A 20,030-nucleotide genomic window follows, 5' to 3' on the forward strand; every position below is an offset into this window, starting at 1 on the left:
CCTGGGGTACAGACTGTGGCTGTTAGTGTGGATCCTCATAAGGTTGGGAGGTTGTCTGTAGGAGAGAACAGGCATGTCACCCAGGGCCTTCTGGAGTGTGGCATCCTGATTAAGGATAGGTTGTAGGTCTTTAACAATTCGTTGCAGTGGTCTGAGTTGGGGGCTGTAGGTGATGACCAGTGGTGTTCTGTTCTTGGCTTTTTTGGGCTGATCTATATACTCATAGAATATGTTCTAGACACTAGCCTTAATTAATAAAATTCCCCCACCATGTCTTGTAGAATATTACTTACCCAAAATCCTTGCAACACTACCGCCAGGTTGGCTGTGACCTTCCTTTCATTTGACAGGCAGGATGCTATTTGCCTCCTAGCTGAAGGATCTCATGTGTTTTCTTCCAGTCCAAGACATACCATACACATTCTTCGTGTTTATGAATAAACAGACACACACACAGCCTGTTTATTTTTCTCATATAGCTTTCACAATCCTTAACTTCTCCCCTGGCTGCAATAGGCATACAGAATGAGGTACAATAGCCAAATAATGGAACAAGGCATATAGATGTCTATCACTTCTTGGCTACGTCTACACGTGCACCCAACTTCGAAATAGCTTATTTCGATGTTGCGACATCGAAATAGGCTATTTCGATGAATAACGTCTACACGTCCTCCAGGGCTGGCAACGTCGATGTTCAACTTCGACGTTGCTCAGCCCAACATCGAAATAGGCACAGCGAGGGAACGTCTACATGCCAAAGTAGCACACATCGAAATAAGGGAGCCAGGCACAGCTGCAGACAGGGTCACGGGGCGGACTCAACAGCAAGTCGCTCCCTTAAAGGGCCCCTCCCAGACACACTTTCATTAAACAGTGCAAGATACACAGAGCCAACAACTAGTTGCAGACCCTGTATATGCAGCACGGACCCCCAGCTGCAGCAGCAGCAGCCAGAAGCCCTGGGCTAAGGGCTGCTGCCCACGGTGACCACAGAGCCCCGCAAGGGCTGGAGAGAGAGTATCTCTCAACCCCCCAGCTGATGGCCGCCATGGAGGACCCCGCTATTTCGATGTTGCGGGACGCGGATCGTCTACACGTCCCTACTTCGATGTTGAACGTCGAAGTAGGGCGCTATTCCCATCCCCTCATGGGGTTAGCGACTTCGACGTCTCGCCGCCTAATGTCAATTTCAACTTCGAAATAGCGCCCAACACGTGTAGACGTGACGGGCGCTATTTCGAAGTTACTGCCGCTACTTCGAAGTAGCGTGCACGTGTAGACGCAGCTCTTGTCTGAAAAGAATATGTCCAAGGCATGTCATCTTCTGGTGAGCTACCTTAACATCCAGAACTTAAGATCCTAGTTTTCAGCATAGATACATAACTCTTTCTTTATTACCCATAAGTACCTGTCACAATGAGCATGCCAATCAGTAGGCTAATGGCTCTCCACAGAGACCTCATACACTACCCGTCCATGAGCTATTATGTATGTACCTTACCCAGGGTATCACAATATTGTTGGGTGAAAAAAAGAGATCCACTTCAATTTAGGCTTAAACAGATTTGTTTATTATGTTGACTGTTTTAGAACAGTGTTGTCATCACCTATGAACTACATATACACACAAACAAATAGAGCAAGAAGAAGCATTATTTAAGTTACCACTCCAGGAAGACTTTTTCTAACTTGGTATGTGGTATGTTCCTTTTCCATTCTTAATGTCAGTTATTATTTTATCCCAGCTTCCGTAACTTTGCATAGACTCAATTTGCCAAGTTACCTCAGCTATGCATGTAGTCTAACCCCCAACTAAAACATTTTCATGCACAAATCACAATAACTAACCTATACTGATATATTTTGCTACTCATTTGGCTCTATCCAGGTCTTATCTTCCAATAGTTATTCTCCTTAATGGTCCAAGGGTCTGCTTTTGTGGACTTTGGTGTTTCCTTGTTAGCTTCTTGGAGGCGGGGAGGCTTCATTGGGGAGTCACTAAGAGCTAATATTTCCTTCTTGACAGCCTGCTATTTACATATTCTAATGTTTTTAAGAATTAGACATATTCAGCCCAGTAGCTGTTTCAGCTTAGCTCTGAAACATTGCATTAACAGAGAGACACACAACAAAAGCAAAAATTCATTTGTATTTTCTCATGCTACTGTACGTTTTTTTCCTACAATTGTTTAGTATATATTTGACTAACACAGTTATAGAGTGTATAATACTCTGTACTGTCTGTCAATTGGCACAAAAGGGTACTTGAGTCTGTATTGTGCCATAATTAGGTCATTGTGCCATTCAATAAGCTTTATGGTAGACACCCAGATTTGGACTGCTTCAAGTGAGCATTGTATACCTGTCACCTCGAGACATCCCAGCTGGGATTTTCAGAGTTAATTAAAGTTACTGTTGTCTAGTTATGGCCTGTAAATAACTACTTGTTCCTGCCCATAAGAACATTACATACCTATCAGGGAAGGCTCAGCCATGGCTTTTAATAGCCAGGCAAATGGAAATAGTCATGAAAATACTTTATAAAATAAGATGACACTGGCCTTCATAATCTCTCTCTCTAAATTACAGACTAGCACGTCTACCCCTCTGAAGCTAAGATTTGGAATTAGAAATCTAAGCTTTTTTTAAAATCAGCTAATAAAGATACACAAGTCTAAATCAGGGCCCAATCCAAAGGCCATGAAGTCAGTGAGAATGTTTCCAGTGACTTCCATGGACCAGGGCCTGTGAGAGCAAACAACAAACTATAGATTTAGCCTCTCTAATTCAGAACTCTCTCATCTGGCAACAACTGTAATCTGTCATGATTTTATTTAGCTGGATGACCACTAATCATGGGTGTGGCCAAGTTTCCCATAGCTCCATTAAGTTTGTTTCCAGCCACGAGTCCTGGCTCTCAGTGTTCTGTGCTGTTATTTAGCTGTAATTTACCCCTAAATGTCTTCTAAGAGCCCAGTAAGCAGTGGAAGTGTTGGTAATGCTGCTAGACAATATTGACCTCCTGTAGTCCGGAAAATTCTCTCATCCGGCACTGGTCAGGTCCTGAAGGTGCCAGATAAGAGAGGTTCAACCTGTAGCAATGGATTTATTTTGTGTTTTGCCCAAGGGGTAAGTTGATGATCAATCAAATCAGATTCTAAAGGCAGTCAGTTATGTCATACTACACATTTGAAGCATCCATACAAATGTCTCACAGTGGGGCAGCATGTGTGTGTGTGTGTGTGTGTAACCCACATGTTGTATGTGGGCAGGTGGGTAGGTACCATAACACAGAGAAATGATTCAAACAGGTAAAACACTGTATATTCTTGAAGACGGGATGAATGATTGACATATATAAAATTACTATATTCAGAGCAGCTGACAATCTTTGCTGGGCCTTAGGCAAGGTGGGTTGGGACCAGCTCTGGGACCCCGAACAGATGGGCATCAGGCAGAAGGAGAGGGGCTGGGGCCAAGCTTCCCCAGTCAGACATTCAGCAGCACTTGGCAAATGCCACCCAGTGCCTCAAGGGTGATTCAAGGGGCCTGAGGTTCCAGTTGCTGCTGTTTCCACTGTACTGGGGGTGGTGGTCAGGAGCCTTTGACCCTTTGAAATCACCAGGCCCCAGGGCAGTTGTCCCCTTTGCCCCAGCCCTGTCAACAGGCCTGACTATGTTAAAAGACTATCAAGGTTACAAAGTCAAGCACTCAAAAGTTAGGAAATACCAGAATGCAGTCCCCTGTGTAATATAATTCATCTCTTTTCTGTCATAATTTACAGACACAGTCTTTGATCACATCAAATTTTCCCCCACAGCAACTCTGCCTCATTCAGTGATCGGGCAGTTATTCAATAAGGCTTTACAATCTCACTTATCTTTTACTGCACACTACTCATATCCTGCTCTGAAGACAAAAGTATTCTTTTATTTGTGGGCTTTTCTATGGCACTCATCACAGTCGTAATGTCATGCTTTGCAAAATTAAGGAATCTGCACACCTCCACAAGACTAGGGACTATCATTCCCATTTTACAGATGGGAAAATTGAGGCAAAAAAGCTGTTGAGGCAATACTTCTCAAGTGTCAAATAATTTACGTGTACAACTTGAGACAACTTGGGCCTGATTTCAGAGTACTTAGCATTTTATAACACTTTGGCTGTGTCTACACTAGCCCCAAACTTCGAAATGGCCATGCAAATGGCCATTTCGAAGTTTACTAATGAAGCAGCGCTGAAATGCACATTCAGCGCTTCATTAGCATGCGGGCGGCCGCAGCACTGCGAAATTGACACGCCTTGCCGCCGCGCGGCTCGTCCCAACGGGGCTCCTTTTCGAAAGGACCCCGCCTACTTCGAAGTCCCCTTATTCCCATCATGGGAATCCACCTGTGACAAGTTTGGTTTTAGTGACTTGCACAGCATGATACAGGAATGCTGTGTGAGAAGAAGGGACAGGATCCAGTTCTCCAAGATGGTATTCAGCTGAGAGACACCACATCCCCTTTCTTACCCTGCCGTCCCCTGCCTCCTTCGCTATGCATCTTCCAACATCTTCAGTAAATGTGGCAGGGAACCTACACAAACAGTCTCACTCGTTATACAGCCCTGATTCCTTCACAGATGGTATTACTCATTGTGTGTGAGTGAGCAGAATCAGAGCAGGTGCATGATGTGGTATCAATATGAAACAAAGACGTTGATATCCCTCCCCTGTTGTGTGTCTACACAGATATTTTGGAAGTTCAGCAAGTTCACATGTTCAAGGGTGACCAGGAAGTTAACAAGCAGGAGCACCATACTGACAAGTACTACCACTCCAAGTTGATTGTACGGCGTGGACAACCTTTCCATATCCAAATTGACTTCAATCGTCCTTACAATCCTGAAAAGGATCGGTTCTGGTTGGAATACATCATAGGTAAGTATCAAACAGGAGCTATGTAGTTTTAGCAAAGTAAAGTTATTAGGATATCTATATCTGTCTCAAATAATACAGTAGCTAACGGTCTAATTTTCCATTCTAGTCAGTGAGATGGGAGAATATACTTCGCTTTACGCACATGCATTAAATTTTTTGCTGAAGTGGGGTCTGAATGTTTCTAGCCTTACTCATTCATTCAAGTCAATGGACCTACAGGCACTCACTGAGTTACAAACATCTGAACTATGAGCATCTGCACATACAAACAAAAGCTCACCTGCCACCTCAAGCAGAGCCATCCTTAGGATTTATGGGTGCCTATGCAGTACTATTAAACCGGTGCCCCTAGACTCAATAGCAGCCAAAGGAAGCAGGGTGATGATTTTTTAGAGTTGTGATTTTTATTATCTTCAGCAACACAATAATGAAATATTTAAACTAAGGTCCTGTAGACTAACCCAGAAACTGACAGATACCTGGAGTTGGCAGATGCCTCTTAAGTGTCTTCATTACCACTTGAATGGCTCTTTCCAGGTTCATTGTTCTGCAGGCTTTTTCACTTTTAAGTTAACTCGATTCTCTCCTGTTGCTTTGCTTCCTCTGAACAGCGGTAGAAAGACGTAGATGGGTGGACATTAAGACCCAGTGGTGTCACAGATTTTCAGGTGCCCCACACAGCTGCATATTCTGTGTATTCTGCCTATTGCCCTGGCTTCAAGGGAGCGGGTAGCAGACACAGGTGGTGGTGAGCAGACGAGCATAAGCCGGAGGACTCTGGCGGAGCAAGCAAGCCAGCAGTTGGAGAGAAGTGGAGCTCTGAAGAGGAAACTGCAGCTTCTCTCCCATTGCTGGCTGCACAGCGGCCTCCTGCTCCTGTGGAGTCTTCTGGCCTGAGCTTGCACTGCTTGGCACTTCCTGCTTAGTGGGGGCTGGGTACAGCTGGCAGGGGAGGGGAGACCAAGGGATCGAGCTGACCACAGGAGCTGTCTCAGAACCTACAAGGGGGATGTAAGTGGATGAGTGGCAGCCAGGGGATGCCCATAAACCCCTTTCAGAATCTCTGTCTTCCTCCACAATTTTCACCTGCATTTCTTCATGCACCAGCATTCAAGGTTAAATAAAACATTAATTCTGCCTATTCTTCATTGCAAATCTACAGTATTTTAGCTTCATTATGGGTTAAACAGCCTTTTGTGGGCTAACCTGGGAACGTAACCACCTTTTATAACAAGAGAGGGAGCCATGCTAGTCTATACACTATCAAAACAAAAAGCAGTCAAGTAGCACTTTAAAGACTAGCAAAATAATTTATTAGGTGAGCTTTTGTGGGACAGACTCACTTCTTCAGACCATAGCCATGGTCTGTTCTGGTCTGGCTATGATCTGAAGAAGTGGATCTGTCCCACGAAAGCTCACCTAATAAATTATTTTGCTAGTCTTTAAAGTGCTACTTGACTGCTTTTTGTTTTGACCTTTTATAACATTGCTTGTATGGGAAAATGCATTCTGAGTCCCAAACAACCAACTTACAAATGACTTTTGGAACACAACCCATTTTTAAGTTGGAGACTTGCTGGATTCATAAGAGAAAATTGAGCAGGGTTTGTCCCTCTGAATATATTCAAAAGTTGTACTTTACTCTATCAGATTACCAATATTATCACTGGTTTATGTTTAAAGACCAAATGATTGTGGACAGGGGGCAGATCAGAATAACTTACTTGCAATTTTGGAAATCTAGAGAAAAGACTAGCTAGGCGAAATGGCAGAAATGTGTGTGTTGAGATACAAAATAATTCTATGCACATGGAAGGGGAGGAGCCCTACAGAGAGCAAAAGAACTGTGAGGGTTTCTATAATGTGTACTTGCAGCTCAACATATTTAAATTGGAAAATTCTTAGGCAAGGAGAAAAAAAGATTGCAACCTTGGAACCAGAAAGGTACTGCAGTCATCAAGACGAGATCATGAGTCATCATGCACAACTGTGCAGGAGAATAAGAGGCATATGGTGACCCCTTGCTACAGATACTTGCATCACAGGAGAGGAAATAACCCTCACCCCAGTGTACCAGCCAATGCAGACCGGGGCTGGGTCCAGAAGGCAGACGGCAACTCTTGAGTCACACTCTGCTTCCTACTCTGCTGCTGGGCCAGCACAGTTGCACACTGCCACATAACCAGGGCTTTTGGTAAAGTCTCAATTTCATGCTGAGTTATTGCTGAAATTTTTAAAAGATATCTCTGTTCCTTCCGGTTCTAGACTGTGTATAATCCGTTTTGAATTGGCATTTAATATACTACCCTGAGAGCTGCAATTTTGAAACTTGTAGTATTGATTTTTTTTTTCTTGCTCTTGAATTATGATCATGATCACTTATTAGATTATGTTACCTGTTTAAGAGAGACACAGGCCCACCAATGAAAGGCAAAAGAGGCGGGCCAAAGGGGAACAATTGCCACGGGACCTGGCAATACACTAGTGCCTAGAGCTCCTGGCTGCTGCTGCCGCTACTGTGACAGCGGACAGAGCCTCAGACCCTTCAAATCGATGCCAGAGTGCCATACGGCACACTCCAGGCAGCACTGTAGATAGGGGAGGCCTTAACCCCGCCCCTTCCTCCCAAGGCTCACTCCCGTCTGGGCACAGAGCAGGAGCCCTTCTCCACCTTGCACAGGAGCCAAAGATTCTGGATCTAGGGATGCAAGGGGTGCTGCAGCATGCCCTGGCTTGTAGCAGTTTCCATTATGCACAGGGTTTCCAGTGCAGATCAACAGCTCTCAGCACCCCCACTATAAAAATTGTTCCAGCACCTCTGAGAGGGGTCCAGAGGGACTATCAGCCCTGCTGGATAGACATACTCCGTCTTTTAAACAGATACATGGTAAAGATGTTTGTCTGCAACACTCCCCCCTCGCCCCTTACTTCTCATTTCAATTAGGGCTAGGAGGTATTTGCAGTAGTCTGATTAACTGATTGGCTGAACATCTGTAAGTGCCTTAAAAGTTAACATGCAGAAAAATTATTAGTCCTGTTGGAGATTTAATTAAATTCAAGGCTTTTCCCATTAATCTTTATATCCTGAAAACAAATTGTTACAGTTGGAAGAAGTGGAAAATGGAAAGTTTATTATTGCATTGTGTGAGGTAAGAGGAATAAAACAAACCTCAGAATTCTCTATGGAAGGGATATTTGTTTTCAATTTTTTTATGGAAGAATTCTGAAACTTTTTTAGATTGTTTTATTGCATTGTGTTATGTTATGAAACATGTGTCTAAAAAGCTTTGGACTGTTGGAATCCATCTGTTGTGGCATTGGCTCAACTCTGGTCTGCATGTGTAAGTCAGAGACAAACATTTGCATTTTCCAATCTCTGAATACTCTCGTCATGACCCAAATCAGCCACTCTGGAACTGTGTCTGGACTGGGCCAGAGAGAAGTCACCAGCAAATAGCTACAACAAAATTTTTCATTAAACAGGACCCCAATGGCAAAGACCTCAGACTTTTAGAGGGACAACCTAATGGACCTAGTCTGTTAGGGGCATCAGCATTGGTCCACCATCTTGAGTGGTGGAGGGTGTGGTCCTCTTGATGAATGGTGAATTATTTATACATACACACGTCATAGAGCTGGAAGGGACCTCAAGAGGTCATCAACTCCAGTCCTCTCTCAGCAGGATCAAGCACCATCCCCACCAGATTTTTTTTTTAAATCTAGAGCTGCCCCAGACCCCTGAACTACCTACCTCAAGGACTGAGCTCACAACCCTGGATTTATAAGGCCAAGGCTCAAACCACTGAGCTATTTCCATAATATAAATTCATATTCAGCCATCCTGCTATTTCTTGCTCTTCAAGGGCCTGACTCTGTAAGTTGCTGAGAATCTCCTGTATAGTTCTTTGCAATCTCACATTCACAGGTTGCAATGGGGACTGAAAGCACTCAAGCACTTCTTAGGAAGCTCTCAGCTGGAGGTAACCAGGAGAACAAGGAGCTAGTTTTTCTGAAGGAAGGCTTAGCAGCTTTTCTGCGAGTAATTCAGAGCTACTTTTCGTTCCCTGAGGAGGTGATGGAATTTCATAGTAACTGGAGCATCCCTTGATCAGTGAAATACTTGCTGGCAGAAGGAGTCTCTGTAAGCTCTGAGCTTGTGCAACCACTCAGAAGAGATTCAAATGCAACCCGGACGATTAACAGAGTGCCCACAACTAGCTTTTTGTTTCAGCTGGGGCTGCACATTCACACATACCTCGGTGCACATACATTTTTTATTCTGCACAGAGAGAGGAAAAGATTGGAGGGAATATTAGATGGTAGTAAACTGCCTAATACTTGATGCTGTTAGGCAGCAGTCAGATCTGCAGCATGTTTTCTGATCATCGTGCAGGACAAAGAGTAGCAGTGTGTTCTAGTCCTTTGGAAGCTATTGTGTTATAAGCTAACAGCCCAACAGACCTCACTGCCAGTGCTAAACAAGCTGAAATCCAGGGCGCTGCGTAACACTCTGTGTTTCCACAAACATTTCTCCATACACACAAGGGGTTGGGGTTTTAAGTGAACAGCAACAAAACCAACAAACCTCAACCAGAGGAGGGAGTCATGTAGGAGAGCTAAGCTGACATTTCATATTGGCAATCCCTTTGCCGCATGCTACTTCCTTCTGGTGGAAAGTTTTAAGGACCTTGAAAGGATGGGGAAGAGGTTTCTTGACAATATTTAAGAATGGAGACTGCTGAAAGATTCTGCATTATGTTTACCATGAGGAAACTCACTGTCTGCATTTAGTGACGTGTTTCTGGGAAACAGGTGCCTGCTTTACTACATAATCTCAGAGGGGTAGCTGTGTTAGCCTGTCGCTTCACAAAAACAAACAAACAAACCACAAGCAGTCCTGTAGCACCTTAAAGACTAACAGTATTATTACCCACAAAAGATCATTACATATACTCTTTCATATACCGCAGCCCTGGGACAAGGATGTTGACGGATATTCAAATACATTCATCCCTCGCTCTACGAGCACAATTAGTTCCCAACTTTCTGCTCATAGACGAAAACTTGTAAAACACTAAATTCGCATTAAAATACGTGTGAAAGTCTCTGATTTGTTCCAAGTGCTTGTAACGCAGCAGAGGGGCAGCACATGGTGCTGCTTTTGAAAGGTAAATGAACCTTGGGTTTGGGGCGGAGATTGGAGAAAATTAAAGACTGGGGGCAGTTTGGGGCCGTGAGCGGGAGGGCAGGTTAAAATCGGGTGACAGGTTGGGTCCGTGGGGAGGAATGGGTGGCGGGGTTCAGGCTACCACGATTTGGGGCTGCAGGGCCAGCGGGGTGTGAGGGGGAGGTTCAGGCTATGGGAGGTACAAGTGGCAGGGGAGTCTGGCTGCGGAGCCGGCAAGGCAGTCTGGCTGCTGCAGTTTGGGGCTGCAGAGCTGGCAGGTGGGTCAGGCTGCAGGGCCGGGGGGTATTCAGGCTGCTGCGGTATGGGGCTGCAGGGCCGGAAGGGGAGTTTGGCTGCTGTGGTTTGGGACTGCGGTGCTGGTGGGGGGTCAGACTACAGGGGATTGGAGCTTCAGGGAGGAGGTTACATTCGTATTGGCGGGGTGAGTTCATTCATCGAGTAAACTACGGGAGGTATATGTGTCCCTTGTTTAAGCAAGTACTTATAAATAAAGTAGTCATTTAAGGAGGGATGAGTGTCCTGTGGATAATAGAGAGGTATACCTAGCAATGCATAATCCTAGCGAAATGCAAGATTAGATATTAAGAAACAAAAATGGATGCAGAGTACTATAGTTACCAACAACAGTTGTACATTGTAAACTTATAGGCTGCGTCTACACTAGCAAATTCTTTCGAAAGATAATGTAAAGATGTAAAAGGGATTGCATTAAAATAAGTTATTCAGAGGAATATTTGAAAGTGTTTAAGTTGTTTGATATTAAGGTACTAAGTATCTCAGCAGGAGCAGATGCCCTTAGCTCCTGGTGAATACAGCTGAGGTTGAGGACACTCAGCACCTTGCAGAAGGTTCTCCTGGCAGAATCAAGCTCTTTGTGAGTGCTGTGTAGATACCAGTGTAATATATTTAGTAAATATGATTCTTGCTGACAATAATTCAGAATGCAGCTTAATAAATCAAATATCAGTTGGGCTCTTAAAAATTGTCATGAAACAATGGGACTTACCTACTCTGGAGAGGTGGCCCTTGCATGTTTTCAGAGCTATCTCTGTTTACTTTCCCGGCTAAAATAAATTCTTACTACCCTTTAGTCCTGGTAACACTGCAGAGCTTATGCTGCTATGAGCAAGTGAGCTGGATTCCATTCTGGCTTGTGCATTGCTAACTGAACTGTGATCTAAGCTAAATTTGGATGGTAGTTGATAATGAATGAGGAATACATGGAGTGAACTCTCTATCAATAGCCTGAAATTTGCTCTCAGGAAACATTCCATGACTAACAAATTTGCAGAAAAACTCAGATTGCCAACCGCTCACAAGCAGAGTGAAATGAACTGAATAAATAGTGCATTACAGACAGCTCCATCTACAAATGTGTCTTTTCAACACACGGCTTGCTAATGAATACAGTATTGTAGTAGAATGTGTCTGTTAAGGTAAGTACAGTAGTGAAGTAATTTACATGTTAACATATTAGACTGTGGTAATTATGTTCCACACTTCACACCTCATTGAATAGGTTGTCCAAGGAAAGAGCCAATGGCAGTTCTTCTAGGAGCTGCGAGTGAGCTTTGCTCTCTGAGGCTATAAAGTGGATGCACTACTAAATCAATGCATCCACCAGATGCTTTGGACTTATTCACTGCTGGTCAATCTGGGGCTGTCTTGGCCTTCTGGCAGCCTCCAGATGAAGGGGAGAGTTCACGTATTTGGTACATTGTTAAGCCCCAAAGCAGATTTTTCACGCTCGGGGGGCATGTTGTCTGTTGTCTCTATTGTTACAGGCATACCTTATTTTATTTTTAAAATAAATTTCCAAAATAATTGAAACTGGTGTGATTATACTGTGTTATTTTGTCAAATAAAACGTGAAGATTTTTTAATTCATTGTTACAGAATTCCCAGAGGAGTAAACAGTTCCCAGCACACTAGCAGTGCTGATGATGAGTTTATATGGAATAAACTTATTCTTACAAGAGATTTCTATGCATTGTTATAAATCTTAGGGCTAGTCATTTCTTCCTTAAATGGCTTCATAAATCCGTAGATATGGGTCTATCTATAAATATTACCATAAACCCTAATTCATCAATCCACTTCAGAAATGGTCATAAATCCCAGACCTCTGAGCTAATCTAACCCCCATTTTCCATGCATCTATAAATAATGGAATGTTTCTCTGAAATTAGAGCTGAAATTTCCTTCTCTCTTTTCTGTCATCTTAAGGGCATTACTCAGAGGGATTAATATTCATATAAATCAGTGAATAGTAAAGAATTCTGAGGCCTGATCCTTTGTTTTATCCAGGCCAAACTGCCAGGAAAGTCAGGAGTACATTTGCTTGAGTAAGGACTTACTAAGATCTGGAAAAGCAAAGCAATTCGCTTAAGAACAAAGCTGGGTGTCTTGAAAACGTGTGTATTCAGCAGCACGTTGTATGGATGTGAGACTTGGGTGATAACGAAAGATTCTAAAAGAAGAATATTATTGGCATTAGAAAGGAGTTGTTATAGAAAGATTCTGAGAACAGGATGGATGCAGAAGGTCACCAATGAGGAATTATGCAGTAAGACCCAGATGAAAGAGAACCTGCTGCAGAAGGTTATAAAATGGAAGCTACAACTATTTGGACATATTTGTAGAATGAACAACGAACAAAAAATCAAGACCCTGGTATTCGGCATAATGGATGGTTCGAATAGGAGAGGCAGACCCCACGGAGAATGACTAGATGATGTAGTAGATTGGTGTGGAGCTCGTCTACAGAAACAAAGCCACTCCGCACTGGATAAGGAAAGATGGAAGGAAATAGTGAGAGAGGCATCAGACACCAATGGGCGCTGAGCCCACAGTTATTGATGATCATGAAGGACTTACAGGGTCAGGGACACAGCCCAAAGCCCTCAGAAGTTAATCAAAGTCTTTTCAGAGCCCAGGTCCTTATACTGTTTTTAACGAAAAATATCTCCCTCTCAATTGATCGGAGCTCTTTTTTTTAGACATTTCGTAAAAAATCAGCAAATCACTTGCTTTGTGAGGTTAATATTAACAGTGGAGTCATTTTTATCCATTGGATTCAGAAAAGATTTTGGACTATTTGGGTGAGTCTACACTAGGAACTAACTTCAAAGTCAACTTTGAAGTTAGGCGCTACTTCAAAGTAGCCTGCAGAGAGTCTACACACGTTTTCCTTTACTTTGAAGCTAATTTCAAAGTAAGGGAGCCCAACTTCAAAGTCCTTACTCCATTCCCAAGAATGGAGTAGCGCCCTACTTCAAAGTTTAACTTTGAAGTAAGGTGTGTGTAGATGCTCAACTTCAAACTCTGTTACGTCAAAGTTGTACTTTAAAGTAAGCAATTTTGTTTTGTTTTTTTGTTTTGTTTTGTGTAGACAGGGCCTTTGAGAAAGTTAGCCGGCCTGGTCTGTTTTCTCAATGGCATGTCTGGTAAAGCCCATTGTCTCAGTCACAATGATAATATGCAAAATTAGATTGCCTTGGTCCCTGTGACATGTGGCAATGCACATTTTCTGCCTCTTTAATCTAATGCCATAATTTAATTCAGTAAATATTTACCCTTTTAAAAAGAGTGGAGTCTCATAAACATACAGGGACTCATGGCAGGCTGAGAAAAGTGGTAGTGTTGTGTCCCATCTTGTTTCTATTTTCCAAAATATTTCCTTTTCTTTGAAGCCAGAGTTATGTATCACCATTGGAATACACTTCTTAAAATTGGTCAAGAACATAAAAACAACTGCATGCCAGCTGTTAGCTAAGAACAACAAATCTGTTAGCATTTGGCAGGAATGTCAAGGCTATCTTTATTTTTTTCGCTCTGGTGTTCTTTGCCTGCCAACAGCTAGAAAGGCATAGGGGCTGGAACGCTCTGAGACTTTCTACAACATTGGGATTTTATTCTGAATGCAAAAGAGCCTATTGCTCAATTGCATGCATGCAACCTCAATGATGTTCACAACTTAAACCTTTTTTTCTTTTTAAAGATACTTTCCTAAGGAAGAGTTCCCAACTTTAGCAGGTTTCAGCCAATGGGATGTAGTGGCCCTGGGTAAAGCTGTACTGCAACCTGTGTGTGTGTGTGTGTGTTTTCCTAAATGTTTCCATGCAGCCCTACTAATGGTGATGCTTTTTTGAAGGTATCAGGGAAACAGATGGGACGCTAAGGGTACCTGTGCACTTACTGGAAGATTGCGGCAGTGGTGGTCAATCTTCCTGGGTTAGATTTATTTTGCCTAGTGAGGCCATGCTAAATCAAACCTTTAGAGTTCCACCATCAACCCTGGGACTCCTCTCTGGCACAAGCAGTAAGGAAAGTCAACTGGAGAGTTTCTCCCATTGACCTACTGTGGGGATGGCATGAAAAATTGATTCCTGATATGTCGACTCCAGCTATGCAATTCACATATCTTAAAACAATTTTTCAGCGTAGTGTAGACCTGGCCTATGGTAGTCTCTCAGAGTAACTAGTATCTTCAAGAATTTGTTCCTCTTATTGTCTGTGATCATTTGGGATAGGGAGGTTGGGTTGTTGCTTTTCTTCGTTGTTTCGTTTTGACAGCTGGGTGTTTGTAAAAGTTATTCATGAGCCTTCGCTAATCATGGTCCCAGTGCACCCACCTATTATCCTTAGGCTGTTTGTTATAATAAGGCTTACCTCTGTTACAAGGCTACTGTAGTCTGGCTCTCAGCTCCAATTTATTTATCATCCTGTCACAATTATTACACTTCCAGGACCTGCTTGGAAATGGATTCTTTCTACTGTGTATGAATGGTCTGTCCAGGTAAAATGAATGAGTCAAACTGGAAAAATATTAACCTCCCTCTGGGTTATAATATGTCTCTCAAAGGAAGACAGATTCCTTGTCTCTTTTTTAAATATCTTCTAATGAAGATATGGCTGAAAGGGAGGCTGGGATATAGTGTGATTGGCCCCACATTTTGATGTATATCTTAAAACAAACACAGTAGGAATGAGGAAAGGGGAGGGAATATCATTTGGATTCTAATTATGTCTTTAAAAGAAAATCCCATCACTCTATCTGACAAGAAAAGTATCCCTGAACAACACCACTGATTTGTGGGACCTATCCAAAAACATCTTGCTCACCCTCCGCTGGTCCAGAAGCAGTAGTTAACTAACATGTAACACTGCTAGTGCTGTATGTATGTGTGTGTGTTCATGATCTTGCTGATGCCCATGCACTGATTAACCCAACACGACATGTTAATGTCATTCTTGATTGGAGCAATGAAGTCAGAGGAGGAAATCCCAGCAGAATGTTTCCTGACTCAGAACTGGCTTGATGCTTATGAAACTTGAAGATTTTAGCATTGGTGTCTATTTGGCATGGAGTTTTTTTTTTAAGAGCTTGTGAATTGGAAGAGGATCAATCACTCTTGTTTTGCTGATTGAAACTTCTTCTGCCTACTCTTCCTCTCTTTTTTCCCCAACAAACACTGTAAATTCCTCCTTTTTAATTCTACAACTGTATCCAAACCTAAGCCTTTCATGTCTATAGTAACCTTGAGGTAATGCTTGTGTTACAAGCAACTAAGATGTATTTTAAACTGAGGAAATTTCTATATGGGACACGTGTGCAGGTGACCACAAGTCTTTGTTTTAATTTAACTTGTTTAATCTTTTATTTCTCAATCCATATGCTTGTAGCGGTTGTTGATATGATGGTGGATAGTCAGAGTTTATCCCTATGTATGCAAGGCTGGGCAGTGGGTTTTTGTAAGTGCCTTTCTTCATGTTTTTGCTGTACTTTAGTGCACATTCTGTTACTGGATAATACAGTGCATACTAATGGTGAAAAGTCCCAAGCCAGCAGTAAGGAGGGAATCCCAGCCACATGGAATGGTAAAACTTCCAACTTCAGAACCAAGAGTGGTGCAGGGATAGCCCCCCCAAAGGGACAGAGAGGGTATGTAGGAACACTCCAGTTACCACTTTAAATTTTGGTTGGGCGTAGAGGGGCGGTGCACCCCTCAACTGCCACCACAAGTCACTTATGTTCAAAGGAGTTAGGATTTCATTCTTAAGGCAGGTCTATGTCATGGGGCAAAGATGACCTAATTTATGCAACTCCAGCTACATGAGTACTGTAGCTGGAGGCAATGTATCTTAGGTTGAGTTGCCGTAGTGTCTCCCCTGCAGGGGACTGATGGGTGAGAGAAATTCTCTCACTGACTTCCGTTATGTTTTGCATTCCCCAAGTGAAGTGAGACAACTCTGGCTCCAAAGCGATTCTCTTTCCTCCTAATAAGGGATTTTTCTAAGGCATCATGAGGTGTTACCACTCCATAAACATTCATCAAAACACTGTTTTGAGGGGACTGGAAGGTTCTAGGCAATAGTGGGTGACTAAGCTTTTCATGTTTAGAAGGCTCATTTAAATTCAGACCCAATAAAAATGACCTAAACTTACTGCCCTCTGGTATCCCTTCAATGCCTTGTGTGAAATGTGTTGATGGTTTCAGACCTGTCCAAAGCAGGCAGAAGTTCCCATCACAGAAAGTACCATCACTGACACACCTGTTGTCAGTCTTGGGCCACAGAAAGGACAAGGACTGAATGAGCCTGGAGACAGAACTCTCTCAGTCAGAGGTGATCACTGAGGCATGTCAGTTGGACAGTGTGATGATGGAGCTAGAACTACCCCTGGTTGTTTTGTACATGAACAATTTAAGCTTCCAGTGTACTCAGACTGGCCTTTCACAAACCCCCAAACAGACTTTTTTTAAAAATAATAAAGATAAATACTTTAAAATAGGCAGAGGTGGTAGTAACACCTATTATTAAGATTAGCTGACACTTCCCATTAGAAAACCCTGTTACTAGTTGCTTATAATATGGCAAAATTGTAACTGATTGGGCTGAAATTTTGCATGCGTCTGTCTGCCTCAGGCTGAATTATTTTGGAAAATTTCAGCCAGAATGGTTTGGCCATTTCTGAGAATAAGTCTAGAGAGAAATGAATATGGTTTTTCCCCCACATTAAAATAGTCAGGTTACCTTTCTGTTTGTGAAGGTCTGGCACGTCTATGCTTTCAAGCAGGGACCTGCAGTTTGTCAGGAATAATACTTTACCCCCATTGGCATGCTCTAGCCAGGACCTTTCTTGCAATGGCAGCTCAGGGCTGCTCTGGGGCAGGCCAGGCCAGTTCTAGCCATCTGAACTGAGAGCTGGGAGTGTGTCTGCTGTGCTCACAATGACTTCCTGCTGGCCCCAGGCAGTGCAGAGGAAGAAGCTCTGGAGAGGGGACTAATGCCTAAGCTGCAGGATCAGGTGAGAAGTAGATTGGAAAAAGGAGCCTTGAGGAAAGGACGCTGAGACTGGTCAGGCAAAGTACTTGGGTCTGGGAGCCAGAGTGGAAAATGAGTGTGTTGGGGGAGGGAGCACAGAGAAGGATGAGAACACTCAGACTGGCTGGGCAAAAAGACTGTGACAGGGGGCTGGTGTGTGTGTGTGTGTGTGGAGATCAGTCCTCCAGGGAGAGAGATTGGGACTGGAAATTAATGGAGCTGGGAAACAGAGCTTGGTAGGGGAGGCAGGACCAGGAATAGCTGGGCAAGGAGACTAGGATAAGAAACCACAGGTAGAAAGAAGGGAGGACTTGGGATAAGGTCATATTGGGGGGATGGGGCATCACATTTAGTTGTTGAGGGAGGAAGAGTCTGTGCACTTTGGAGAAAACTCCCTATCACATCCTGGCCCATTCTTTTTGAAAATTGGCTTAGGTCCCAATATGGGCACCCAAAATTAGTGGATACATTTGACCTTAATCTCTCCGCCACAGTAACACGGGGATGATATCATCTCATCTAACAATGGTCTTGTAACCATCTATTAGTGTTTGCCAGGCACTCAGATGGTATCATACTGAATACCATAGACAATTGCATGAGGTAATTAATAGTTCTGTCTTCAAAAGGCTTGAGTAGTGTGAAGTAAATAAGGCATGTGGCTGTACATTGAATAATGAGGAGAAAGTAAAATGCCATGAAGTGAGCCTCATCCAGCCTTGAATGGACTAGGGTCCTGTGGAAAACATAGCATATAAATGTGTATTGAAAACTACAACAGAATACATAATATGCATTGCATAATCCATCAGAATCACTCTGTCAGTTGCCAAAAGCCCTCGGTTCATTGCAAATGATGACAAAATAACCCCGTTTTTTTCCAGTCACAACATGCACCCTAACTGCTCCTAACTCCAGAACGCTACCCGTCTCACCCCATGCCACCCAGAATCACTTGTTTGGCAATCTCTGCTATCTCTATTCTGAATCCTTCTTCCCTAATAAACCTGGTCTGATTCCCAGCAATAGAGGCCTTCTTTATTGCACCCATCCAGACCAGTTGAACTATCCCAAACCTTTCTGCTAACCTTCCTGCTTTTGTTCTCATCTCACACATATATAATCCTTCCTCATACCTGGTAGAACCACTTGGTACACCTGCCCTTCTTCAAACATATTTTTCCTCTTGGATCTTCAAATACATTCAGGTTTTCCACCTGCAGATTGCACTAGGTCACATTTTAAGGGCTAAAATATTGCTAATGAGATAAAAGGATCAGGAGGTGCTCAGATAATATAGTGTTTTAGGTGGCTGCATTAGTAATATTTCAGAGGAATTCTTGCAGATGGCTGTGTAATACTGGAATGTTAATCATGTCAGAAAAGAGGGGAAATGGCAAAAATCTTACCTAGTGAGAAAGACTAACTAAAGGCCTTTCAGTTAAAAAAAAAAAGACATTGTTACTGAATTTTATCCTGCACCTTTGTATTACTGTATCAATTCACATTTAACATTAAGCCTTTATTTGACTAAAGAACTCATTCACCACATTCAATTTGAACAACCTACTTTTTTAATCACACCTTTTATTCTCTTACTCTATGCCTACACTATGGAGTTATTCCAGAATAGTTTATTCCAGAGTTGTTATTACAAAATAAGATATTCTGGAATAACACTTCTACATGACAGAAAAACCCCAAAATAAGCACAGCTTATTCCAAAATAGTGTGTCCACACACCATAGGGCCTATTTCAGAGGACAGCCCCTAGAAGCACTGCTTCCAAAAATCTGAAAACCTATATCTACACAGCAGCTTTATTTCCAAATGAGCTATTCCACAATAGCTTATTTTGAAATAGCTCCTATTCCCTGTCTACACAGCCCCTAGTTTGAAATAGGAGCTATTCCTTGTACAATGAGGTTTATCACATTCAGAATAAGACAGGCGCTATTTTGAAATAATATTGAAATAGCTGATGTGTTGCATAGGTGCTCACACAGTTGTTTCAAAATAGTGGCCATTATTTCAAAATAACTGTGCTGTGTAGACACACCCTGACATTCATATATATAGGTTTGGGGGATGGCAGATCAGGTGCAAAAGTGTAAACTCTACTCAACTGCGAAACTAGTGAATAGGATTCCCCTTTTCCTGGAGGCATTGCTGGAGCTCTCCTCCTTGTGTTAAAATGCTTTACAACCAGATAGGACTCTAGTGCATTTATGAGACTGGCAGACTGTGTTTGATGCCGCTAAACACAACCTTAGATTAAAAACATGCAGTGCCAGAAAGGGCAAGAAGTCAGGAACGAACCATTCTAGTGGTAAAAAGATAATGACAAAAGCTGTGATTTCAGAATGACCAGAAGAATGCAATGTGTCTTTTTTTTTTTTTTTGCTACTTGTTTACATGGAGTAAGGCAACATTCTGCCAGCTGTGAGATGGCTAAGGGCATGTCTATATTGCAGTTAGACACCCAGGGCTGGCCTGTGTCAGCTGACTCAGGCTCATGGGGCTAGGGCTAAGTGGCTGTTAAATTCTGGTGGGAATGCCCCAGGTGCGTCTGAAGTTCTGGGACTCTCC

General features: G+C 42.8%; 1 protein-coding gene across 1 annotated transcript in view; it reads left to right on the forward strand.

Annotated features, from left to right (window-relative positions):
• The window catches only part of F13A1 (coagulation factor XIII A chain), a 109,830-nt gene that overhangs the window by 22,943 nt on the left and 66,857 nt on the right, over positions 1–20,030 (forward strand). Inside the window, exon 3 of the mRNA XM_074985920.1 lies at positions 4,739–4,927. Within this exon, the coding sequence (XP_074842021.1) occupies positions 4,739–4,927 (189 nt within the window). The remainder of the gene's footprint in view (positions 1–4,738; positions 4,928–20,030) is intronic.

The sequence above is a fragment of the Carettochelys insculpta genome, chromosome 2 (assembly GCF_033958435.1).
Source record: "Carettochelys insculpta isolate YL-2023 chromosome 2, ASM3395843v1, whole genome shotgun sequence".
NCBI classification, from domain to species: domain Eukaryota; kingdom Metazoa; phylum Chordata; order Testudines; family Carettochelyidae; genus Carettochelys; species Carettochelys insculpta.